This window comes from Branchiostoma floridae, chromosome 16 (genome assembly GCF_000003815.2).
Source record: "Branchiostoma floridae strain S238N-H82 chromosome 16, Bfl_VNyyK, whole genome shotgun sequence".
Lineage (NCBI taxonomy): Eukaryota > Metazoa > Chordata > Leptocardii > Amphioxiformes > Branchiostomatidae > Branchiostoma > Branchiostoma floridae.
Genome location: NC_049994.1, coordinates 6,418,858 through 6,439,165, shown reverse-complemented (window position 1 = coordinate 6,439,165; position 20,308 = coordinate 6,418,858). Strand labels below are relative to the sequence as shown.

General features: G+C 41.2%; 3 protein-coding genes across 5 annotated transcripts in view; 2 read left to right on the top strand and 1 right to left on the bottom strand.

Moving 5' to 3' along the window:
- Window positions 1–3,915, top strand: part of LOC118403677 (zinc finger protein 830-like) — a 10,690-nt gene extending 6,775 nt beyond the window's left edge. Inside the window, exons 3-8 of the mRNA XM_035802457.1 lie at window positions 203–405; window positions 853–998; window positions 1,729–1,807; window positions 2,092–2,233; window positions 2,762–2,838; window positions 3,459–3,915. Coding sequence (XP_035658350.1) covers window positions 203–405; window positions 853–998; window positions 1,729–1,807; window positions 2,092–2,233; window positions 2,762–2,838; window positions 3,459–3,630 — 819 coding nt within the window. The 3' untranslated portion in view covers window positions 3,631–3,915. The remainder of the gene's footprint in view (window positions 1–202; window positions 406–852; window positions 999–1,728; window positions 1,808–2,091; window positions 2,234–2,761; window positions 2,839–3,458) is intronic.
- A 1,861-nt stretch (window positions 3,916–5,776) lies between these two features.
- Window positions 5,777–20,308, top strand: part of LOC118403950 (phospholipid phosphatase 3-like) — a 26,157-nt gene continuing 11,625 nt past the window's right edge. The window contains exons 1-2 of the mRNA XM_035802833.1: window positions 5,777–6,237; window positions 10,298–10,452. Of these exons, the coding sequence (XP_035658726.1) occupies window positions 6,159–6,237; window positions 10,298–10,452 (234 nt within the window). The 5' untranslated portion in view covers window positions 5,777–6,158. The remainder of the gene's footprint in view (window positions 6,238–10,297; window positions 10,453–20,308) is intronic.
- On the bottom strand, window positions 11,717–18,362 carry LOC118403949. Of its 3 annotated transcripts, XM_035802832.1 has the most exons (7): window positions 18,125–18,362; window positions 17,074–17,323; window positions 16,282–16,438; window positions 15,660–15,801; window positions 14,585–14,773; window positions 13,543–13,755; window positions 11,717–12,270 (listed from the first exon to the last, which is right to left on the bottom strand). In XM_035802832.1, the coding sequence occupies exons 2-7, from the start codon at window positions 17,123–17,125 to the stop codon at window positions 12,046–12,048; spliced, it is 978 nt and encodes a 325-aa protein (XP_035658725.1). In that variant the 5' UTR covers window positions 17,126–17,323; window positions 18,125–18,362; the 3' UTR covers window positions 11,717–12,045. The 3 variants fall into 3 exon arrangements, with proteins under 3 accessions (XP_035658725.1, XP_035658724.1, XP_035658723.1); XM_035802831.1 differs by lacking the exon at window positions 18,125–18,362 and having other exon boundaries at window positions 17,074–17,554; XM_035802830.1 differs by lacking the exons at window positions 17,074–17,323; window positions 18,125–18,362 and having other exon boundaries at window positions 16,282–16,760.

Here is a 20,308-nt window from a genome sequence, read left to right as displayed (position 1 = left end):
CTGTTTTTATGTACAACATAGTTACTTCATTAGTAATATATGTTCATTTTTTGTATTGTACATATATGTGTGTTAGTGGTCACGATATCATCCTGCTGCCTAGTGACCACAATGTACTGTGTATTGTACTTGTTGCAACCTGAAAAAAGTAAAAGACGAAGACCTCATTCAATAACTTGAACTTTGTATGTCTTTTGCTCAGAATGTAGAGCTACTGAAGAATAAAAGTGACAACAATGGCACATCAGTTGGTCCAAGACCAGCTACGCCTCCCAGAAACTTGGCGGGAGTCAAACGGAAAGTAGAAGAGACCAGGGAGGCAGCTATTGGCCAAGAGAAGAAACAGAAAGTCGCCAGTGTACCAATTAAAGGAATCCTCAAGAACGCTAAACCAGTCACATCTGGGTTAGTGTTGTTATTTTACTTCATCTCTTGACTTAATTTTTCTATACATATAATATTGTATTTCAATAGAAGAGCCTGAAGAGATACTTTGTAGTGTAATGGATAAAGCAAATATCATGCATTTGTACACTTTATACACTAAACCGGTGCAATGGCGGAGTGTATTAACCTTGCATTCGGTAGGTTGTGAGTTCAATCCCTGACCGAGTCATACCAAAGACTTTGAAAATGGTACATGCTGCTTTCTCAGCTTAGCACTTAGCATTTGGGAAAGAGTATGGAAATAAACACACATCACTACCACTGAGTACCAGCTGGCCAGCCCCCTGCTGTAGTGGCTTGCACAAATGTGTGGCCCAAGCCCATTATTGACATTGTCTATTTCTTAAGACCATAGTCTTGTGCTGGTTACCATTTAACTTGCCTCTGTTTCACTCTTTTTTCAAGATTGCCGTCCAACTTTTTTGATGGGACCAGTAAATCCTCCACCTCTGCAGCACCCAGCAAACCTCTGGTAGATTTCTCTGATGATGATGATGATGATGATAGTGATGAGGCAGAAGATAACAGTGCCCCAGCAGGACTACCTTCTGGTTGGTCCATTGTTGATATTGTTACTTAATGTTAGGCTAGATTTTGGTAGGTTGAATATTGACACAGTTGCATACAAGGTTAATAACCCAAGGGTTGGACAAGTCCACTCGCCCTATTGTCCCAGGCAAGTGAAAATGCCAATCGGGCAAATGCATGTCCTTCCCCACTTTCTCGATCGGGCAAGTAAGATTTTTCAATGAGTGAGCTTTTTAATATATACTTGTTACTTTTTACAGTCATGGCATCAAGCATTGGTCAACACAGAAAAATAGAGCCAATAATAGAATTCCATTGCTAGAATTGAAAATACATAGAAAAAAGTCACTTAGCTTTTGGACAAGTGATTTTTCTTATGTACTTGCCTGATAGGACAAGTGAATTTTAGAAAACTTGTCCAACCCTGGACCCACCCTGAAGTACATGTACTTGCGCTTCCAAATGACATGGTTGGTTCCTATTACCATGAATCAACCACCATGTAATTGAAGGAAATATGGTTTATGAAGCAAAATGGGATCCTTCTCATTGGTCAATGTCATTTAGCTATATGTCAATATTATCCATATCTTTTTTTCAATTGGTACTTTCTATGAAAGCTTAACTTTTCTAGATGTTACACAGCCTTGAACTGTATTTATATGATTGTTTGTTTGTTTTTATTATTGTATGACTGATTTTTTTTGTTACTGTGTATTGATGTACAGTCTACTTTTCCCAATTTTTCCTCAGATTTCTTTGACAGTAGCTCTAAAGCACCAGATAGCAGCACAGCAAGTAAACCAGAGGATGGCTCTTCAGAGACTTCAAAGTAATTTTTGTAATTTTCAAGCCCCATTGAAACTTTTTTTTTGTAAATATCTTCCACAATCTTCTAAAAATCTATGTCACTGTCACTTATGTATAGGACTGATATGATTTTCAATTTCATTGTGGACATGTTTAACTATTATTCATATATAACATATCCCAACAGCATTTTTTGGTCTACTTATACAATGAAAAACTATATGAACTTGATTTAATTCTTACACTGTACATCTTCATCTTCAACTTTTTGACTGTTTAATAACTTCACAAATAAATGTTTGACAGGTCCACCACAGCAGAGGGTATACCAGAGGGGTTCTTCGATGACCCAGTCACCGATGCCAAAGTGCGAAACGTGCCCCTTCCTAGTGAGAATGAAGAAGAAGAATGGCAAAGGTTCCAGAAAGCTATTAAACTGGAGGCATCGGTAAGGTCCAACTCTTGAGATTTCAACAGTTGAATTTTGGTATAGCCGTGTGCTTGTTATGGAATCAAGTATGGACAGCAATTTTTCCTTGTGATGAAAACTGTATTATACTTCCCCACATTGACAGACGAACAGAAAGCCACTTTTCTCTTGAATTCGCAGAACCCACAAATTTTAGAAAATGTGGGGCTTTTCGTCTCCCTCTGCTTCCAAAAAAGAAGTCAAACCCAACCTGTTTAGAAATAGCCAACACTAGTATTAGATTAAAATATTGTTTATGACTGTCCATTGTCACTATGTGTGTACCATGTACAATGCAAATAAACTTCTTATTTCTCTGGCCCTGTACCTCTAAAGCTTTTGTCTCTATCAGTGGTAAAGCATTGGTGCCCTGAACAGAGGGAGACGAGTTCTGGGTCATTGTGTTCATTCCTAGCTATACCTTTTTTCATTAATTTTTTACACATGGACAGACGTCACCTTTTCTTTATTCAGTCATCAGGTTTTATGATATGTTTCTATCCCCAGGCATCTGAGGCAATGATAGAGGTAGAGGATGAGGAGGTGCAGGCTGATAGAGAGATCACTGAGATAGATGATCAGATGTAAGTAACACTTGCAGTCATGTCAAAAACTCATGTTTATGTTAACTTAAAAGGAACAGACTTGGAATCACTGAACAGTTTGTTTCCATTCACTCATACAATAAGTCCATCATTGCTTTTTCTGTCTGTATTGCATATCCTGTAGACCAGTGTAACACTCCAGGTTTGTAGATATATTCCGTATCACCCGAGGTACCAGCCTGACCGCGGGTTGGCCACATTGGTGCAGGTAACATTGAAAATTACCTGCACCAGACAAATTTTACCTGCACCACTCTGAATTTAGGAAGTACACGTTCATGATCATATTAAAGTTGTTCATCAGGAACCATTGCTACTTTTTCTTTTATACTTGATAGGTGGTAACATTCAATGCAGCTAGTAACAATCCATGTACACCTACATCATAGCACATTTATGTATAAAACCCAGTACATGGACCAGTGCAGATTAGTTGCAGGTAGAGACCAGAAATACCTGCACAGCTCCAATTTTACCTGCACTAACCTGCATATGCAGATGGTATTTTGAGCCCTGGTTTTCCTTCCCTATGATTACCATTTTACACATTAAGCATTTTTCACATATAACAAATTGGGCTAATGTTTTCTGTCCTGCAGTCACCGGTTACAGAAGGTGGAGACCATGGCTGACCGTCTGGAGAAGGCAGAGCAGCGGAGGATGTCCAGAAAGTCCGAGTCTGAAGACAGGGAAGGGGACAGTAGCAGCGAGGCTGAGGAGGCAGAGTTTGAAGAATTCTTAGACTGGAGATCTAAAGGAACCTGGAAATAACAGAGGAGTCCGACACAAAAATCAAACGCTTCTTATTTTGATAAGGCCACACCAATTTTATTTGTTGTTTCTCGGATTTCCTGACCAAATTTTTTCCGATTTGAAAAAAAAAGTTTTTCAAATTGATGGTCACATCTCGTGTTGACAAAATTTCACTGCCTCTCCTTTCTCAAATTGACTATGGGCCTCAATTTCCAGTAGCTGTGCGTGCCTATTTTGGACAGAGCGTTTATAATTTTTTTTCAAACTTTGGACTTTGCTACCAGGGACCCCCTAAATTAACTGTAACTTGAGTAAGCCCCTCGATCTCTCCTACCCCTGACTTTTTTCATTTTTTTTTTCGCCCGACCCCAATTTTTTCTTAAGAAATCCGAGAAACAACAAAAAAATTGGTGTGGCCTAAGGATACAGATGACATGGTTAAGGCATTAAGGTGCACTCTCACTGCACTTGCGTCAAGCTTGTGTCATTGGGGGTTCGTTCACTGCGTCACTGTTTTGTTATTTTCTCCGATTTCTAGATATTGCGTAATACGGAAAAGCATGACTTAGATGATGACAAAATACACAAAAAGTATGAAAATTTGTTCTTTACGTCTGAGTATCTTTCGAACCCGGCAGTGATGCAAACTTGACACAAGTGCAGTGAGAGTCAGTTGGGGTGTTTGACTCAGAACCCAGAGGTCCTGGGTTGGAGTCCCCAGTCATGTAGGAATGTTTTGCCATTGGAAAAGGCATTTAACATGACTTTCTGCCCTCCACCCATGTGCAAAAATTATTACCTGACTTCGGTTGGGAGGTAAAAGGCAGTGGAAGGAGGGGAATGGGCTCAGCCTTGAAAACTGTGTCCTAGACACAGTGGATAACAACCCACTGCCCTTGTGGTCTTTAAAAGACAATAAGACTACATTTACCCTGTACATTTAGCTATTTTGTTACAGAAACATTGTCTCTATTCTCACAAATATCTTCTCTCTTTATTTAGTTCAAAGTCTCTCATGTACAGTGTTGTTCTTATAGCAGTGTAAAATCATTTGTTATGGAAAGGATCTGATGTACACAATGTTCATAATCACTGCATTTGATGATTCAAAATGAGTAATTGGCAAAATTTAATAAACATGTGCCTACAGACTACAATAGGAAAGACAGTTACTGTATATATTGAATACATGGTCCAAGTGACAGTGAACATGTCATTGAGTACATATCTACTACTTCATGTACATGTACATGTATGTCGAGTTGTCACTTTTTTGTTGGGATCTAAAACTAGAATTCTGATTCTGACTTTGACTTTGACAGCAAGAAACTGCCTTCATTCCATTGTTTGATCATCTGAGAGAGACTACTACTGTACACTAACTGTACAATATCTGTACTGTTATCACAGTGTCTATTATACAAATATATACAATTTATCATACATGAATTGGACTTTTTCATGTTCCTTACATAACTGTATAGAAACAGTGGAACTTAACAACCTTTTAAACAAGACATAAGGCTATCAGAGATAGCAGACTTCACCCCTTTGACCATAAGCACCCTCTGTCAGACAAGACAGAGATACTACACTTCCCTTGGTTGTCAAAGAGGTCAGCTGTTAAAATGTTTTGAATTTTATGTCATTTTATTAATATTCAGCCAGGACATGTCAACACTCCTGGAGAGGAGATAGGCTGTGACCACCATGACTAAAATGCCTATTGATACAGCATAACATGTTGTGCTGCCCCTACGGCTAAGGCTATGGAACGAATGATGAATGATGTCAACACACAATATGACCTTAGAAGTGCATGACAACATAAAGGTACAGTCAAACTTGGTCAGGCAACTACTAGCACATGTGACCACCTTCAGAAACAGGTCAAAGTTGAAACAGTCCTCTGCATTTTTACGTAGGCCACTCCAATTTAATTGGTTGGTTATCGGATTTTTTAAAGTGAAAATATAGCAAGCGGACATCAATAAAGGAATTTGGCTGGGAGGAAAACTTCAAGATGACAGTTCATTAGTACATAAAATTGGGTACACCAAGGCATAAAACTGGTCCTTGAGCTTTGTTTTCAATTTTTAAAATTCTTTTGATAAAATCCGAGAGCGAAAAAAATTGAATTAGCGTTGCCTTTAAGTTAGTTAACCCCACGTGCACCCTATCTTGAGCAAGTACATGTCCTCAACAAACCGTTTTACTCCATTGAGTAATTGGCGGATCCCATGACCCCACTCACCTACGTCTAAAAGAATTATTGCACAACTGACTTCACCTTTTGGCACAAACAAACACAGAGACAACAAAGAAGCCAGAAATAATTGTTCCTTCGGGGCAAAGCAAAGAGGTCAGCTATATAATTGCATGTTAAGAGGTGAGAAAAGAGCACAAAATGTCCCTGAGGCGTCCAACATTAACAAAATGCAGGGAACTGGTTTTTCAACTCAGTGACTACTATACCCGTCGTATCTTGTGCATACTTAAGCCAAATAAGGTGTAAGTAATGTAAATACTAAACAACAGGATTCAATATGGATCTTATGAAAGGTATTGTGAAAGACAAGGGGTGTCAGTTGTATGCAGTAGTGGATTTAGCTGTCCTTCTTTTACGTGAGTACAACTTATTTTTGTTGTGTGTCATGTAAGTTGGTTAGTGTGACCCCTGTTAAGTAAATAGGCATACATGTAGGTTGGCGCATAGTTGTGTGAACAAAGTGAAAGACATTAACTAGATTTTGGAAACGTAAGGAGTGTAATTCATAATCCTGATGCAATGCACAAAACTCCATCTTATTCTCTTTGTCATAACATACAGTGCACTAACTAAAGCTAAAAAGGAAAGTTAACAAGTGTTACGTTACAGCTAAGGTACCCTGAAGCGATTTTGAAGGGAGATAAAATGGCCGAAAACAAGTAGTCTAATCTGTACATCTCACTGCACTGCATCAAATTGCGCTTGCATATCCTGACAACTTTATGAATCTGTACCAATTTTTCCTTGCACAAGAACATGCGACGTATTTGTGTATGAAACCCGAATGAGCTTAAGAAAATGGCCGCTCTCGAAATATCACCTTTGTTTGGATAAAATGAAATCTTTATTGACACGACAAAAGTACAGTGACTTTTGTAAGGCCTATAACAACTACTCACAGTACAACTTAACAGATATATATATAGATATCTAGACTATAGGCATTAATAAGTCAACATATTGGGTCTAGTATGTCTAAAAGAAAACGTTAAGTCGCGCCAAAAAGCATTTAATCAACTGGATATGGTTTTGTTGCTTAAGTAATTGATGTATCTTATTACGTGGACGTCTAGCCGTAAGCTTCCTAGACGTATAACGTTAACTTCATTGGAAAGTTTCATTTGTCTTTGTCAGAAAGATCGAATTTCAACATTTACAGTTGAAGATATATCTTTGTTATCACACGTACTCGTGTAAAGGACATTCTAGACGCCTGACATTGGCGGCGGCTTGTTTACCGCGGGAGCACATCACTTGTACGTCTGCCCACCAAGACGGTCAGTGTCAAAATGAGAGGTTACCCTTCTGGCAGGAAGGTTTAGGATTTATATAGTATTCTGAGCCGCGGCCGTTGGCGCGGCGTTCCACCCGCAGAAGTTTGGAAGGGTTCCGCCTTCTATAATGCAGTTTTCCGTTTAAAGGTCAAAATGTGAAGATTGTTGTGATATATCTTAGTAGTATTGATGTGAAACGGGGTCACCTCTTCTTCTCTTGATGTTAGATGAGTGACTCTGGAGGCCACGGAGGTCTTCCTCCCTCTATGCTTCTTTATCATGTCCAAACTGTCTTAAATCCAGTAGGTGTGAGAACTCCCATGGCCATATTCAGTTGTGTTGCGATTACTTTGCTCATTCCATGTTGATATACTCTAATTTGCTTCATCACCAGTCCCTTCTCGTGTAGTCTCTCCACCGACCATATATTTGGGCCATTCCTTTTTGCTTCACAATAAATAGCATTTCCCTACATCCCCTTTCCATGGGCCACTAGGACGGCACTCTTGCCGCGCTGTCTCTGCAACCTAAGTTGACAGATTGCTCAACAAATTCCACAGAGAAGAAACGAATCTTTTTACACTGTGTTAGTTTTGTTGTCCTCTCAGTCATACTTTTGCATGTTGTATGATATACCCTGTATGAAATCAAAGATTACACATATTATATCTAGGTAGGTCGCAGTGAGAGCGCAGTGCGATCGCCGTCTAGTAGGAAGGGAGCCTTAAAGGTGGATTTACACCTGCGTATATTTTCAAGTGCGCGTGAGTTCCGCATGAAATTTTGTCAATACGCGGCCGAACGCCCAACATTTGGATTTTTTTTGGAATAAATCAAATTGTACGTCGAGCCCATCTGGCGTTTGAATTACGACTTCAGCGTTTTCATTTCGCATGAGATGCGTATGATTGCAACTGAAATGCGCAGCAAAATTTTCCGTACTGCGAATAGATTCGTATGGGGTACGTATGTTGGGCGTTTTCCGGACGCACACAACGTCTACAGACCGCATGCCTGACGCACCTGGTGCTAACTGCATTCCAAACGCATTTCAGGTGTGTCAGAGGAACAGTTTCTGTTACATATACTTTTGTTTGCGAGCATTGCCAATAGAGTATTTTTGTTAGAGGAACCCTTTGTACTACGTATGCTTTTGTTTACAGGCAGTGCAAGTAGAACATTGACAAGTAAACAGTGAAGAGGTTTTTTTTATTCATTTGCGAAGCAGTGAAGCAGTGACACTGTGCTTTTACAGTAATGTGGGCCATCATTTACCTTAAGAAGTTATGTGCACTGTTAAGATTGTGTTTGTTTTCACTTTGTCCTTAATGATTTCCCCTATCATCTTAGTATTTCAACTACTATAAAAATCACACCCATACACACCACAAAACGTATTCAAGATCTTTATCAAACACGTAAATTAAACAATTATGAAACCTTACGCCCTCTTTCAAAGTTGTAATATGGCTCTATATTGCACCTTTATATCATGTGGTTCTACACACAAAAAAGTGCCATTATCGGCAAATTAAGTCAAATATCTGTTACACAAAATGGCACGTGTGTCACACAAATTGACCCAGTGCTTGAGCAGGTTCTTCTACATCTTCCCGTCCCTGGAGGCTCTGTTGGGACCAGTGTCCTGCATTCATGGTGTCCTGCAAGTTGTGACCATCTCTCCATGCCCCCGGTACAAATTCGTCGGTCCTGGCCTGGATCTGACATCATAAACCGGAAGATTCCAAAAAATCCCTATCGACCAGAGGATTTGTCCATTCTGTCCAGAGCTAATAGAAGACGAATATCACTTTATGGTTGTATGTCCCAAATATTCCGATATACGCAATTCTCTATACAGAAGGCTGTCATTTTGTACACAAGGATTTATCCAAATGGACCTGAAGTGCAAATTCAAATACATAATGACATGTGACAATCCCTGCATGGCAGATATAGGAAAATATATCAAAGAAGGTTTAGACATTAGAAATTCCCCAAATGATTGTAAAAGCCTCCAATGATTGTAAGAAACTTATCCCATACTACAACTCCTGTATTAGATAGATAAGCCTTAAGTTAAGTTATAGCACTGTAGTTATGTAGATGCCATACTTTGTACCTCGTACAATTGTTGTACAATAAAGTCATATACATCTTGAGATGATTTTTTTGTCTGGAGTCAGATGCACCTTCGTATTTATTCCAAATCTGGAGTGTGCGTCGATCACGCTATCAGTACGCGTAGTATGCGCAAAGCGATCGCAGAACGCACGGTACTAAATCGTGATCTATGTGTGCATTCGTTATACGGTCGCTCATGGTGCGTTGTGTCTGCGCTGTAAGAACGCTATGTACTCGCAATACCGCGATTTCCGCGTATTACTGCGTATAAAGCGCAAACATGTAGCGTCTTCATAGCGCAATCGACCGACGTGGGACCACTGTATTGCGCATCCATAACGTTTTGGGCACCAAACTGCGTACGAATGATAGTTTTGTGCAAGTCCAAAACTATCAGGCGAACTGGGCGTATATTTTCGTTTGCCTGCGTACGTGAAACGTTCTAAAGACGATTCAGATGCGATAGAGGTGCGACTTGTGCGTGCGGCCGCGTATTGAAGAAATCAGTCAAAATGTCGAAAAATGTCAAAACGGAACTCATGCGGCATGAAAATATACGCAGGTGTAAACCCACCTTAAGGTGGGGTCACACGTGCGTATATATTTAAGTCCGTATGAGGCGCGCATGGTATTTGCCCCCACCAGTCCCCACAGGTCGTTGGAAAAATAATAGAAATTGAACAAACGTAGACAGATAACATGTCAGACGAGTTAGCTGGGTCAGTAACCATACTTCTCGGTCAGCTAACTCATCTGGCATGTTATGTATCTATATTTGTCAAATTTGTACTATTTTTCCCGCCACCTGTGGAGCCTGGTAGAGACTAAGAGCTCCATACCCACCTCAAACGGACTTGAATATATACGCATGTGTTACCAAACCTTTACACGTAAAGTGTGCAGTTTTTTTCCACTGAAGGGAAGACGTTGTTCTGAGACAAAAGGCATTTTTGGGGGAAATGAGTCCTAAGCAATAGAACAGTTTTTCTTCTAATATAAGTGTTTTCATATATCTTAGTTGCCGTACCACTTGTACTGGTGAAGACACACATTCTGGAGCCAGCTGATCGTCTGTTTTACTGTGATGACGTCACGCTCTCGTTCCCAGCCGAGAAGGAGCGGTTCCCGACCTGGCTAGTGATCGTCCTCAGCCTGGCTATCCCAATGCTCACGGTATATCACTCTAAAATTCCCTACGCTGTTAAGTAAAGGCCGACATATGAAAAAAAAAAAGAATCAGGGCTCGAAATACCAGCTGCGTATGCTGGTTAGTGCAGGTAAAATTGGAGCTGTGCAGGTATTTCTGGTGTCTACCTGCACCTAACCTGCAATGGTCCATGTACTGGGTTTTATACATAAATGATGCAGGTGTATATGGATTGTCATTAGCAATACTTCCTAAATTCAGAGTGGTGCAGGTAAAGTTTGTCTTTTGCAGGTAATTTTCAATGTTACTTGCACCAGTGCAGGTATGCAGGAAATTTCGAGCCCTGGTATATGTTAGGCCGTGCTGTTTTGATTATATGGATGACAAATGACTAAACACATAGAGTATAGTGTGCCTTAGTCTTCATTTTTGTTCTTTCACATATCAATTGACCTTTAGAAATACTTTTTATTACATTCTATGACGGTCCCATTAGTATCAGCCTTTCGGCATTTTCTTGCAATCTACGGCATATATTTGCTCATTTTGCAGCTGCATTGTACGTTTTATGGTTTGGTTGAAAACGTTTTTTTCTTTCAAAACGGCCGAAAATTGATGCGCGCACTGATGCCATCCATATTATCAAATCAACATGGCCGGTAGCATTACGGTAGCAACTTAACCTTCGAACAGATTGTGATGATAATTGATATTTGATTAAGAGTTCTGAACACCAGAGTCAAAGTCGATTATGAACCCTCTAGTTGCTGACCTTCGTACTGCAGCAGAACGCCCGGTTTTTGTATTTGTTATCCTGGACATGCTATCATGGTCGAAGTCGTGTTCGTTAGAATGAGGTATATTCATGATCTTTATAAAGGCAAACGAAAATATCTGTATAAAACAGCTAATGTAGTTAACTCCAAAACAAAAACTTAATAAAATGCAATTTGAACGTTTAAACATTCTTTGAATTCAAAGGGTATACAGCAAAGTTCGTCGTGTCGATTGGCCAGGTGGCAAGGACCAGAGATCTTGAATCTACGGGTTCGGTTCTTGAATCCCCGGCTATTTAAATACTCTACCCAGGTGTTAAAATATGTATCTTTGTTAGTTTTGGGAACGTAAGATGCGTTGGAAGGAGGGTGCGCTATATAAAAGAAGAACTTTATTGGGCGACAATTGTAATAGGTAAAATGTAAGGTAATCTCTATAAACATAGAAGTTGAACTTAGCCACTAGTTTGGTTCCCCTAGCCCTTACATCCCATAGTGTGGATATATCAGCAGTTCTGGCTTCTTTATCACTAGTTTGGTTCCCCTAGCCCTTACATCCCATAGTGTGGATACGTCAGCAGTTCTGGCTTCTTTACTACGAGTTTGGTTCCCCTAGCCCTTACATCCCATCGTGTACTGAATACGTCTGCCGTTCTGGCTTCTCTAGCACTAGTTTGGTTACCGTAGACCTCACATCTCATAGTGTACTGGATACGTTTGGTTCCCCTAGCCCTTACATCCCATAGTTAACTGGGTACTGGAAACCACTAGTTTGGTTCCCCTAGCCCTTACATCTCATAGTTAACTGGGTACTGGAAACCACTAGTTTGGTTCCCCTAGCCCTTACATACCATAGTGTACTGGATACGTCAGCAATTCTGGCTTCTTTACCACTAGTTTTAACACATCAACAAGCTTCCTGATCATGGCCTCCCTGGAGTCGCCGTAGGTGAACATCTTACAGAAGTACCATGCGGAGGTGTCGTTGAAGTTGGTGACGTCATCGTCAGGATCGGGGATATCATACATGATAAACAACACCTCAGGATCCGACTTCAGCTTTTCGATCTGTGGAATAACAGAATAAGTCAGCTGTAGGGTTACAGGTTAGGGCGAATAAAGAGCCTTTGATTGATTGAACTTTCTTAGATTCCTCCGAATTTGCACAGAAGCCTTTGCTTATACCCATTTCCACTATGACGTCGCTCTCGCCGAGCTCTCTCTGCGACCTCAAATTTGACAGATCGGTACTGGATACGTCAGCCGTTCTGGCTTCTTAGCCACTAGTGTGTTTTTGTCTTCTCAGTCACACTTTTACGTTTTGTATGATATACCCAGTGTGAAATCGAAGGATACACAAATTAATCCTACTTACATCACATGTAGGTCGCAGTGAGAGCGCAGCGCGATTGCCGCCTAGTGGAAAGTGGACCCAATACCACCGTCACACGTAGCAAAAATCGATCAGAGATGAGTCTGCGAGCTCTAAATTACGATGATGGGAAAAGGGGAACTCTGTCAATTCTTCTTCTACGTACTCCGTAGTGGGACCGCTCGAATTCAACGTAGAGCGTAATCGGTGCATCTTGCGTCGAGCGATAGTGGCCCCTTTAATTTAGCGTATTACGTAGAAGCTAACCGGATTTTACCGAAAATGTAATTCATGTCCAAACCACCGATTACACTCTACGAAAAGGGATTGGTGGCCCCCTAGAATGACGGGAAACAACTACTTCTTGTTTCTACTTATAGCCGATGTAGGTGGCGCTGCAGCAGCAAGAATGCCGTACTAAACGTGGCTCAGATTGTATCCCCCCTCTTCTCTGTTCATGACTGGAGCTGATTTTCTGATTCAGGCAGCCTCCTTAATCCAGCGTGTTCTTCTGTTTTTCTCTCTGTCGAGCACCCTCCCAGTCCATTATTATTAATCTATTAGAACCTTACTATATGAATAATTGCCAACATGATGAAGTTACTTAAGCTAGTGGCACAACCCGCCGTACGTGCAAATACATGTTGTCTACATGCCATAACGTTGGCAATCTTTTGGGATCCGTAAGTGGTAAGTACCGCCTCCGTACGAACTCGTAGGGAATCCGACGGATTTGGGAGCACGCAGACACGCCGTAGAACTTAACGTGTAGGCAAAACTTTGTGTGCCATGGGGCTGCGGATTCGCTCCCAGTACGTGTCAGTACGGGCGACGTGCCTGCCTTGTACAGCCTGAACGTTTTCAGCAATGCGTGGCGGACGTGGCCTTCCCAAAAAAGTACGGACAAATTGCACGTACGGCGGGTTAGGCTCTTAGGTTAACGGACCAAGCTTTTCCATTTCACCTACCTGATCGAAGTCCATCAGATTGCCGGGCCGCTCCAGTTTGTCGAACTTGACGATGTAGCAGATGGCCCACCTTCCTGTCTGGGGAGGGGTGATGTACCTGATACCGCGGCCAGCAGTCAGGTACACGTAGTCCTGGTTAACGTTCTCGCAACACTCTGTGTAGCAGTATTGCAGTTCCTTGGATCCCCTGGCATTTACCTCACACAGCCTCAGCTGAAATAAGTCAGAAGGTGCTTAGTTCTAGCCTGGATGGCCGGCCTTAGGACTAGATCACATTTCCAACCGGTTTGCGGAAACGAACAATTGAAGTTTGTAGGGCATGCTGTTCAATTATTTTTGTTCCGTTTTTTGTTTTTGGTGTCTTTTATATCATGCTTTTCGTTCCACAAAACTGCCTTTGTGGAAATGTGACGTTTTAGCGGGGTAGCGACTGTTCAGAGCTGATCTGAAAGCTAACATGGCTAAACACCAGACAAGATCAGTTCTTACAGAGAAGTGTTTCTTGCAGATTCAATGTGTCACATTGAGTTAAAACATTACATATACACTAGGGGTGGGTACCGGTACAGAAAATTCAGGTCCAGATCCGGTTCAGGTCCAGAGGATCAGGTCCAGGTTTGGACCTGAACCCGATTCAGTATGTCAGAACTTGGGAATGGACATACTCAAAACAATGGTCCATCTCACTACAAAAAAATTGTTTTCTGGAGTATTTGAATCCCACTGGCGTTTTGAAATCCTACAAGGCTAACTGCCTCTGTACTATTGACTGTAGAACGTGGTAGAAATGGCTATAGTATCTACTATACCTCGCTCTTGTTATTATTCTTGACCGGTAAGCCCCGAAAAGTGTGAATGCCTGATCATATAATCATTTTTCAATTGGTTCATCATCCAGTCCACCGAATTATTTCAGGCCCGTTTTTCTGGACCGGTCCATTAAGTAAAAAAAACGGTTTTGTACCGATACACCGTACCCTAATACACCCCTTAGATGTTTATCTATAATATGGTCAGTCGTTAGGTCAGTGGTCAGTTCTACCTGTCCATCCTTCATCATGAACAGTTCGACGTTTGTAAAGCCGTTGTTGAACCCAAACTGGACCATCCTGGTCATGATGCCGTCATAGACGTCCCAGATCCGCTTCTGTAAGTCTTCTGGTGCGGAGGTGGGACAGATCACGCACATGAACTTGGCCTCTTTTTGGTCAAATCGGAGCTCATCGGTGATCTAGGAGGGCAAGGATATGGTCAAAACACTTCTGTTACATCTCAAAAGGGCTTCTATCCCAAAAGCGCTCTTGGGATGAAACGCATTTTATTGGATATGCCTGAATTCCAAACGTGCTTCCATCCCTAAAGCGCTAATGGGATAGAGCACATTTGGCACAACTTCCGGATTGTTAAGTATCGTGCATACTGGCGAAATGTGTTATATATAACTATGTATAATGCCAAAAACAGTTATGTATAATTATATATAATCATAGTATGATTAGACTAGTCCCAAGGGACCCATTGACGCTTTCCGCATATCCATGACCATTCTACTCAATAAAAATATAAAGTTGATCGGGTACAGCATTTAGGAGTTAGTTACGGTACAAGAACATGACATTTGAGATAGAACAGAGTCAACCTTAGTTTCCTGGCTATCTCAACTTAAGATCCAGAAAAAGTAAGTTGTGACTTCGAATTCTGGTACCTGGAGGGTATAATCCTAGCTAGACATGTACATAATATAAGTGGAAAACTAAGGTGGTTCCCATGCTAGTATAGGCATGTAATTCGATCAATCGGAAAGTTTAGCTTTGGCTGGTTTCTATATTACCATTCTCCTACGCAGAGACATCCAACGGCGCTAGCAAACCGTCTCTTGTCTGTACTCTGCTATCTCAACCGTCACCATCAGTTCCTGCGGGCGTCGCCACAAATCAGCTGTCAGCCAATCAGCGAATAGGTGTTTCAGTTTTCAAAAGGTACCTTGCATATAAGCTCATTAATATTTATAAGCAAGGCGGTTTGGAACTGATGGTGACGGTTGAGATAGCAGAGTACAGACAAGAGGCGGCTTGTTGGCGCCGTTGGATGTCTCTGCGTAGGAGAATGATACTGACTGTCCATTGAACAATCTCTTTGTCCACAATGCATCCATCCACACAATAGAGGGCCTCTGCATCCAAGTAAGGTTCCACGATCACAACATCTCGAAGGGCGAGCGGGTACTTCTCCACGTCCAGATATTCCTTGAAATAATCCCTAGTTGGAAAAGTTTGAGTGACAGTTCAGTCAATGTACTTGGGGATCTGGGATGAAAGGAGCAAGATATAATAGCAAGTTAGAATTGCTTACTTTTGTCAAGGAAATACTGTCTGCTAATGCAGAGTATCAGGGCAACATTCAATGCCAGGAGCATTCTTATATGCAGAGACACCCAACGGCCACAGCAAACCGTCCCTTGTTTGTTCTCTGCTATCTCAACCGTCACCATCAGTTCCTGTGAGTGTGGCCACAACTCAGCTGTAAGCCAATCAGAGACTAGGCCTTTCAATTTTCAAAAGGGATCTCGCATATATAAGGGTAAGCTCATTAATGAGCAGGGCGGTCAGGAACTGATGGTGACGGTTGAGATAGCAGAGTACTGACAGGAGCCGGTTTGCTGGCGCCGTTGGATGTCTCTGCGTAGGAGAATGGCCAGAAGCAGCTAGACTATAATTACAAAATGTAATAACGGCTTACTTGAAGAAAGCAGCGCATGGTGATGCCAGGAAGTCAGGATGTTCATCCCGCATTGTCCGAAGGTTCTGCAGGGCCCGTTTCATGTCTTCAAAATTTTCCACCTTAGTCACACCAAACGTACCAAACCCTGCTCCAGGTTTTACGAATGCTGGTAGACCTGGGAGGATGCAAAAAGCCTTTACTGTTTCAATAATAGAGACTATGCAACCCATGCTGCTTAACGCTTGTGTTCTCTATATGGATCCAGACACATTCATCAATATAAACTTTGAAATGCTTGATAATTACACTCATGAAAATTGTTATTGATCATGTTCATAGCTTGTCATTGCATTTTGTATAGGTGAGGTTTCCACTCATTATTCTCCCCTGATGCCATGATCCTACTTAGGCTAAGGTGAGGTCACATTTCCAAACCGGGCCCCGGCCGGGCTGTTTGTGGAAACGAAGAATAGACATGTTTACGTAAAAAATTCACAGATAATGCCCACGACTATTCTCTTTACGTCTTGTGTTTGTTGCTACTCTCCAAGCAGGCGGTGGTGGGAAAATCGTGACCTTTTCCGCACATCCCCGGACCCAGTGGAGAGTCCTGCTACCTGGCTTTCCACAAAGCCTACTCACGGCAGTACCTGGACCCCACTGAGAACCCTTGAAAGGAAAAGGTCACGATTTTTCCCACCAACCTCTGCTTGGAGAGTAATTTGTTGTCTTTTATATCATACTTTTCATTCTCGAAAGCTGCTCATTCGGTCCCCGGCTTGGAAATGTGACTATAGTCGTTTTTCTTACCGACTTTTTCCAAGGCCCGCTGTGCATCCTCCAGCATGGTTGGTGAATCCATATCCACTACATCGTAGGGGGTTGGGTTCTCAGTGGGGTCCAGGTACTGCCGTGAGTAGGCTTTGTGGAAAGCCAGGTAGCAGGACTCAACACTGGGTCCGGGGATGTGCGGAAAGTCCCTGGCAATGGCGGCATGTACGAACGTAGTCAGGTCGATGCCGGTGGGGAGAATGATGTTGATGTTGTGGTCAGCAACCACCTAAAAGAACAAGGAAATAGAACACACTGTCATTCAGTCATAAATCCATGTACGCATATAAAAAGGACAATCCTATACCAAATTTCAGGTCATTTGGTTGTAAACCAGGTACAGGAGCAAAAAACGTACCTTTTTGTCGAAATCTGGCAAAAATCGCAAAGTTTTAGATTTTGTTGCACTGTATGCCAAAAGTGCTATTGAATCTATATGGGCATTTGAACCAAATTTCAGGTCATTGTTTATTGTTTATTGTTAAAATGACACCAATTAGTGAATACACATGTGCATCCACTACTCTTCCTGGGGTCATACATTAAAACATATACATTACATTGGTACACATACACATTCGGTTATAATAACACCAGGGCACATGCTGGGGGCAAATAACATGCAGTTAGATATACAGTTTTGGTCTAAGAATTGCCCCCAAACTCAATAAAATCATTTCAAAGGCAGATATAATAGAATTGAAACAAAAAAAATCGCTGGGGGCATTGGCCCATTCTAAGAAAGAATAAGAAAGAAAGAAAGAAAGAAAGAAAGAAAGAAAGAAAGAAAGAAAGAAAGAAAGAAAGAAAGAAAGAAAGAAAGAAAGAAAGAAAGAAAGAAAGAAAGAAAGAAAGAAAGAAAGAAAGAAAGAAAGAAAGAAAGAAAGAAAGAAAAAGAAGCAGAAACATTACAAATACTAGAAAGACAATCGTTCTTTACTGGCAAATGATTCTGCAAAAGAGAACATAAGTTCATATTTGTAATGGATGCAGCATTAGCTGGTAGCACAGTGGCTTGGACTTTACTCACCTTCTTAAGTCGTTGTACGTAGTCCAAGAGTGTCTCTTTCTCTTCAATATTGTTGAAGATCACCTCTGACACCTACCAAGAAATGGGCAGTGAAACAAGTTAGCATTTCTGGACACCTAAAGTCACACAGAAGAGCTTTGTAGGGTTTCAGGTACTACATGTGCATGTGTGCATATAAGGAATATTTACCTCCATGAAAAATGGAGGTATAGTTTTGAGTGTGTCTGCCTGTGTGTGTGTGTGCGTCTGTCTGTTTCCGGATATTTGTGGTCATCATAACTTGAGAACCTCTTGATGGACTTCGATGGTATTTGGTTGTGGGTAGGGGTTGGGAAGACGAATGTCGAGGTCAATATTGGGCCCCCTGGTGTGTGACCTTGGTACTGCAGCAGAACTTCAATGTTTTTTATCTTTTTACCTGGACATGCTTGGTCTTGATTTTTTGGTGGCAGATAGCTTTTGATGTAAGGAAGAAGTCGTGTATGTTTGGGCCCCCTGGCAGCTTGCTCTGGAACTGCAGGAGTATTTTTGTTAAAATGTTCCAAGGAGCATAATGGAACACAGGAATGTTGGATTTCCATGATATCTGGTATGCAGGTACCTGTGACAAAGATGTACATAATGGAGTGCAAATTATGCAAATTTGGACGTAATTTGCATACTTAATGAGGAAAATCTATATTTACAGTGTTTTCCAATATAGGACTCAAATACATGTTACATATGTTGTTTGTGGCAGGCGGAAGTTAAGCAGATACTAATTGTGCTAATAAGTCCCTAATTTGCATACAAGTAATTCATTTGAAAGTGTCATAATTTTTCTTAGTACGTGTAGTAAATGATTGGGCTGTCAACACTGAGCCCTGTGTAAGTTAATGAAAGGTGTATACATAAGCAAGCATAAGTTATGCAAATGTGGTAGTCATTTGCATAATCAGAATATTTCATGGAGGTATGAGGTCTTCGAACTCTTGTTTACTATGTTTTGACCAAGGGTCCAGAAGCCCTGCAACTTTCTGCCCCCAGATCTGCTTAGAGTTTAGATCTAAGAGTCAGACTGCAGCACTGCAAATATGTGGATTTTCTTCTCTCTTAGAACATGGCTACTACCCCTCAGGCAATCAGACCCCTTCAAGTATTATGTTTAAATCTCCATTGTGTAGAAAAGTGTTGTGCTATATGAAAAATGTGTGGTACTGTGAACTCATTAGCATGAAATAGAACCACATTTTCATACTTTTAAATTTTCTGCGCCACTGATCAGCTCACAGACACACTGTGCAAGCTGATTACCCAGGAAATTAAACAGGATGTGGCATGTGACAGAGATATGAACAAGTCCATTGCATCCTCCTATGCAGGGACATCCAACAGCCAAACCGCCTGTCTGGATGTATCCTGCTCTTTTAACTGTCACTCTTAGTTCACGTGGACCCCCCCCCCCCCGTGTACACTAAAACACACCCAGTAACTTTCTAGCGAGGACAGGTCAACGACAATTACTACGGTGTGAATAGCCCGAATGAGTGGCGGGCCATTCTCACCCTGTCTATCATGTAAATGTCAGAAACACACACCAAGCAGGCACTGTGCGGGAGTTCACACAAACAATTGATCTATATAACCTCCTTCTTCTATTTATAACGGTTAAAAAGTTTACTTGTTGACCAAACGGTGAAGAGACTAAAGAAATCTTACGACTTCAGAAGTTTTTGAAATGATAGACCCGCAACAATTTTGTCTCGCATTATCACGCGCTCCGTCAGTTTAGTTGTATTAGCACACTTATACACATCGTAATGTATCTTGGCGTAGTGGATTAACGATTGGACTTTTTAACTAATGACCTCGGGTTCGAATCCAAGTTGGTGTACTTTCTTTTTTTTTCGATAATATTTCACTATTTATCACTTATAGTTATACGATGAAAGAGAGACCTTGCAGACAATCCTGAGTTAAATGGGCACAATATAAGGTCTTCATACATACCTTGTAGCGGTATTTCGAAAATTGAACGTAAAAGAATCATGGTTCGCAGTTCTAACTCAGTACAAGTAAGAATGTGGCTTTATTGCATTAGGAAATATAACGTTCGACTCCAAGTAACTAGCAAACTATTGAAAGAAAATGGTCGACGAAAAATCGTTAATCAACAGACAATTGGTGTGACTATTCATCCCTGTG

Excerpts from the sequence above, each read along its gene's own strand:
- LOC118403949 (XM_035802830.1), bottom strand. The coding sequence starts at position 16,493 with ATGGGTTGCATAGTCTCTATTATTGAAACAGTAAAGGCTTTTTGCATC. Across the intron at positions 14,774-15,659 it reads AAGAGATTGTTCAATGGACA|ATCACCGATGAGCTCCGATT; the intron begins GTCAGTATCATT and ends TTGCCCTCCTAG. Across the intron at positions 13,756-14,584 it reads TCATGATGAAGGATGGACAG|CTGAGGCTGTGTGAGGTAAA; the intron begins GTAGAACTGACC and ends GACTTATTTCAG.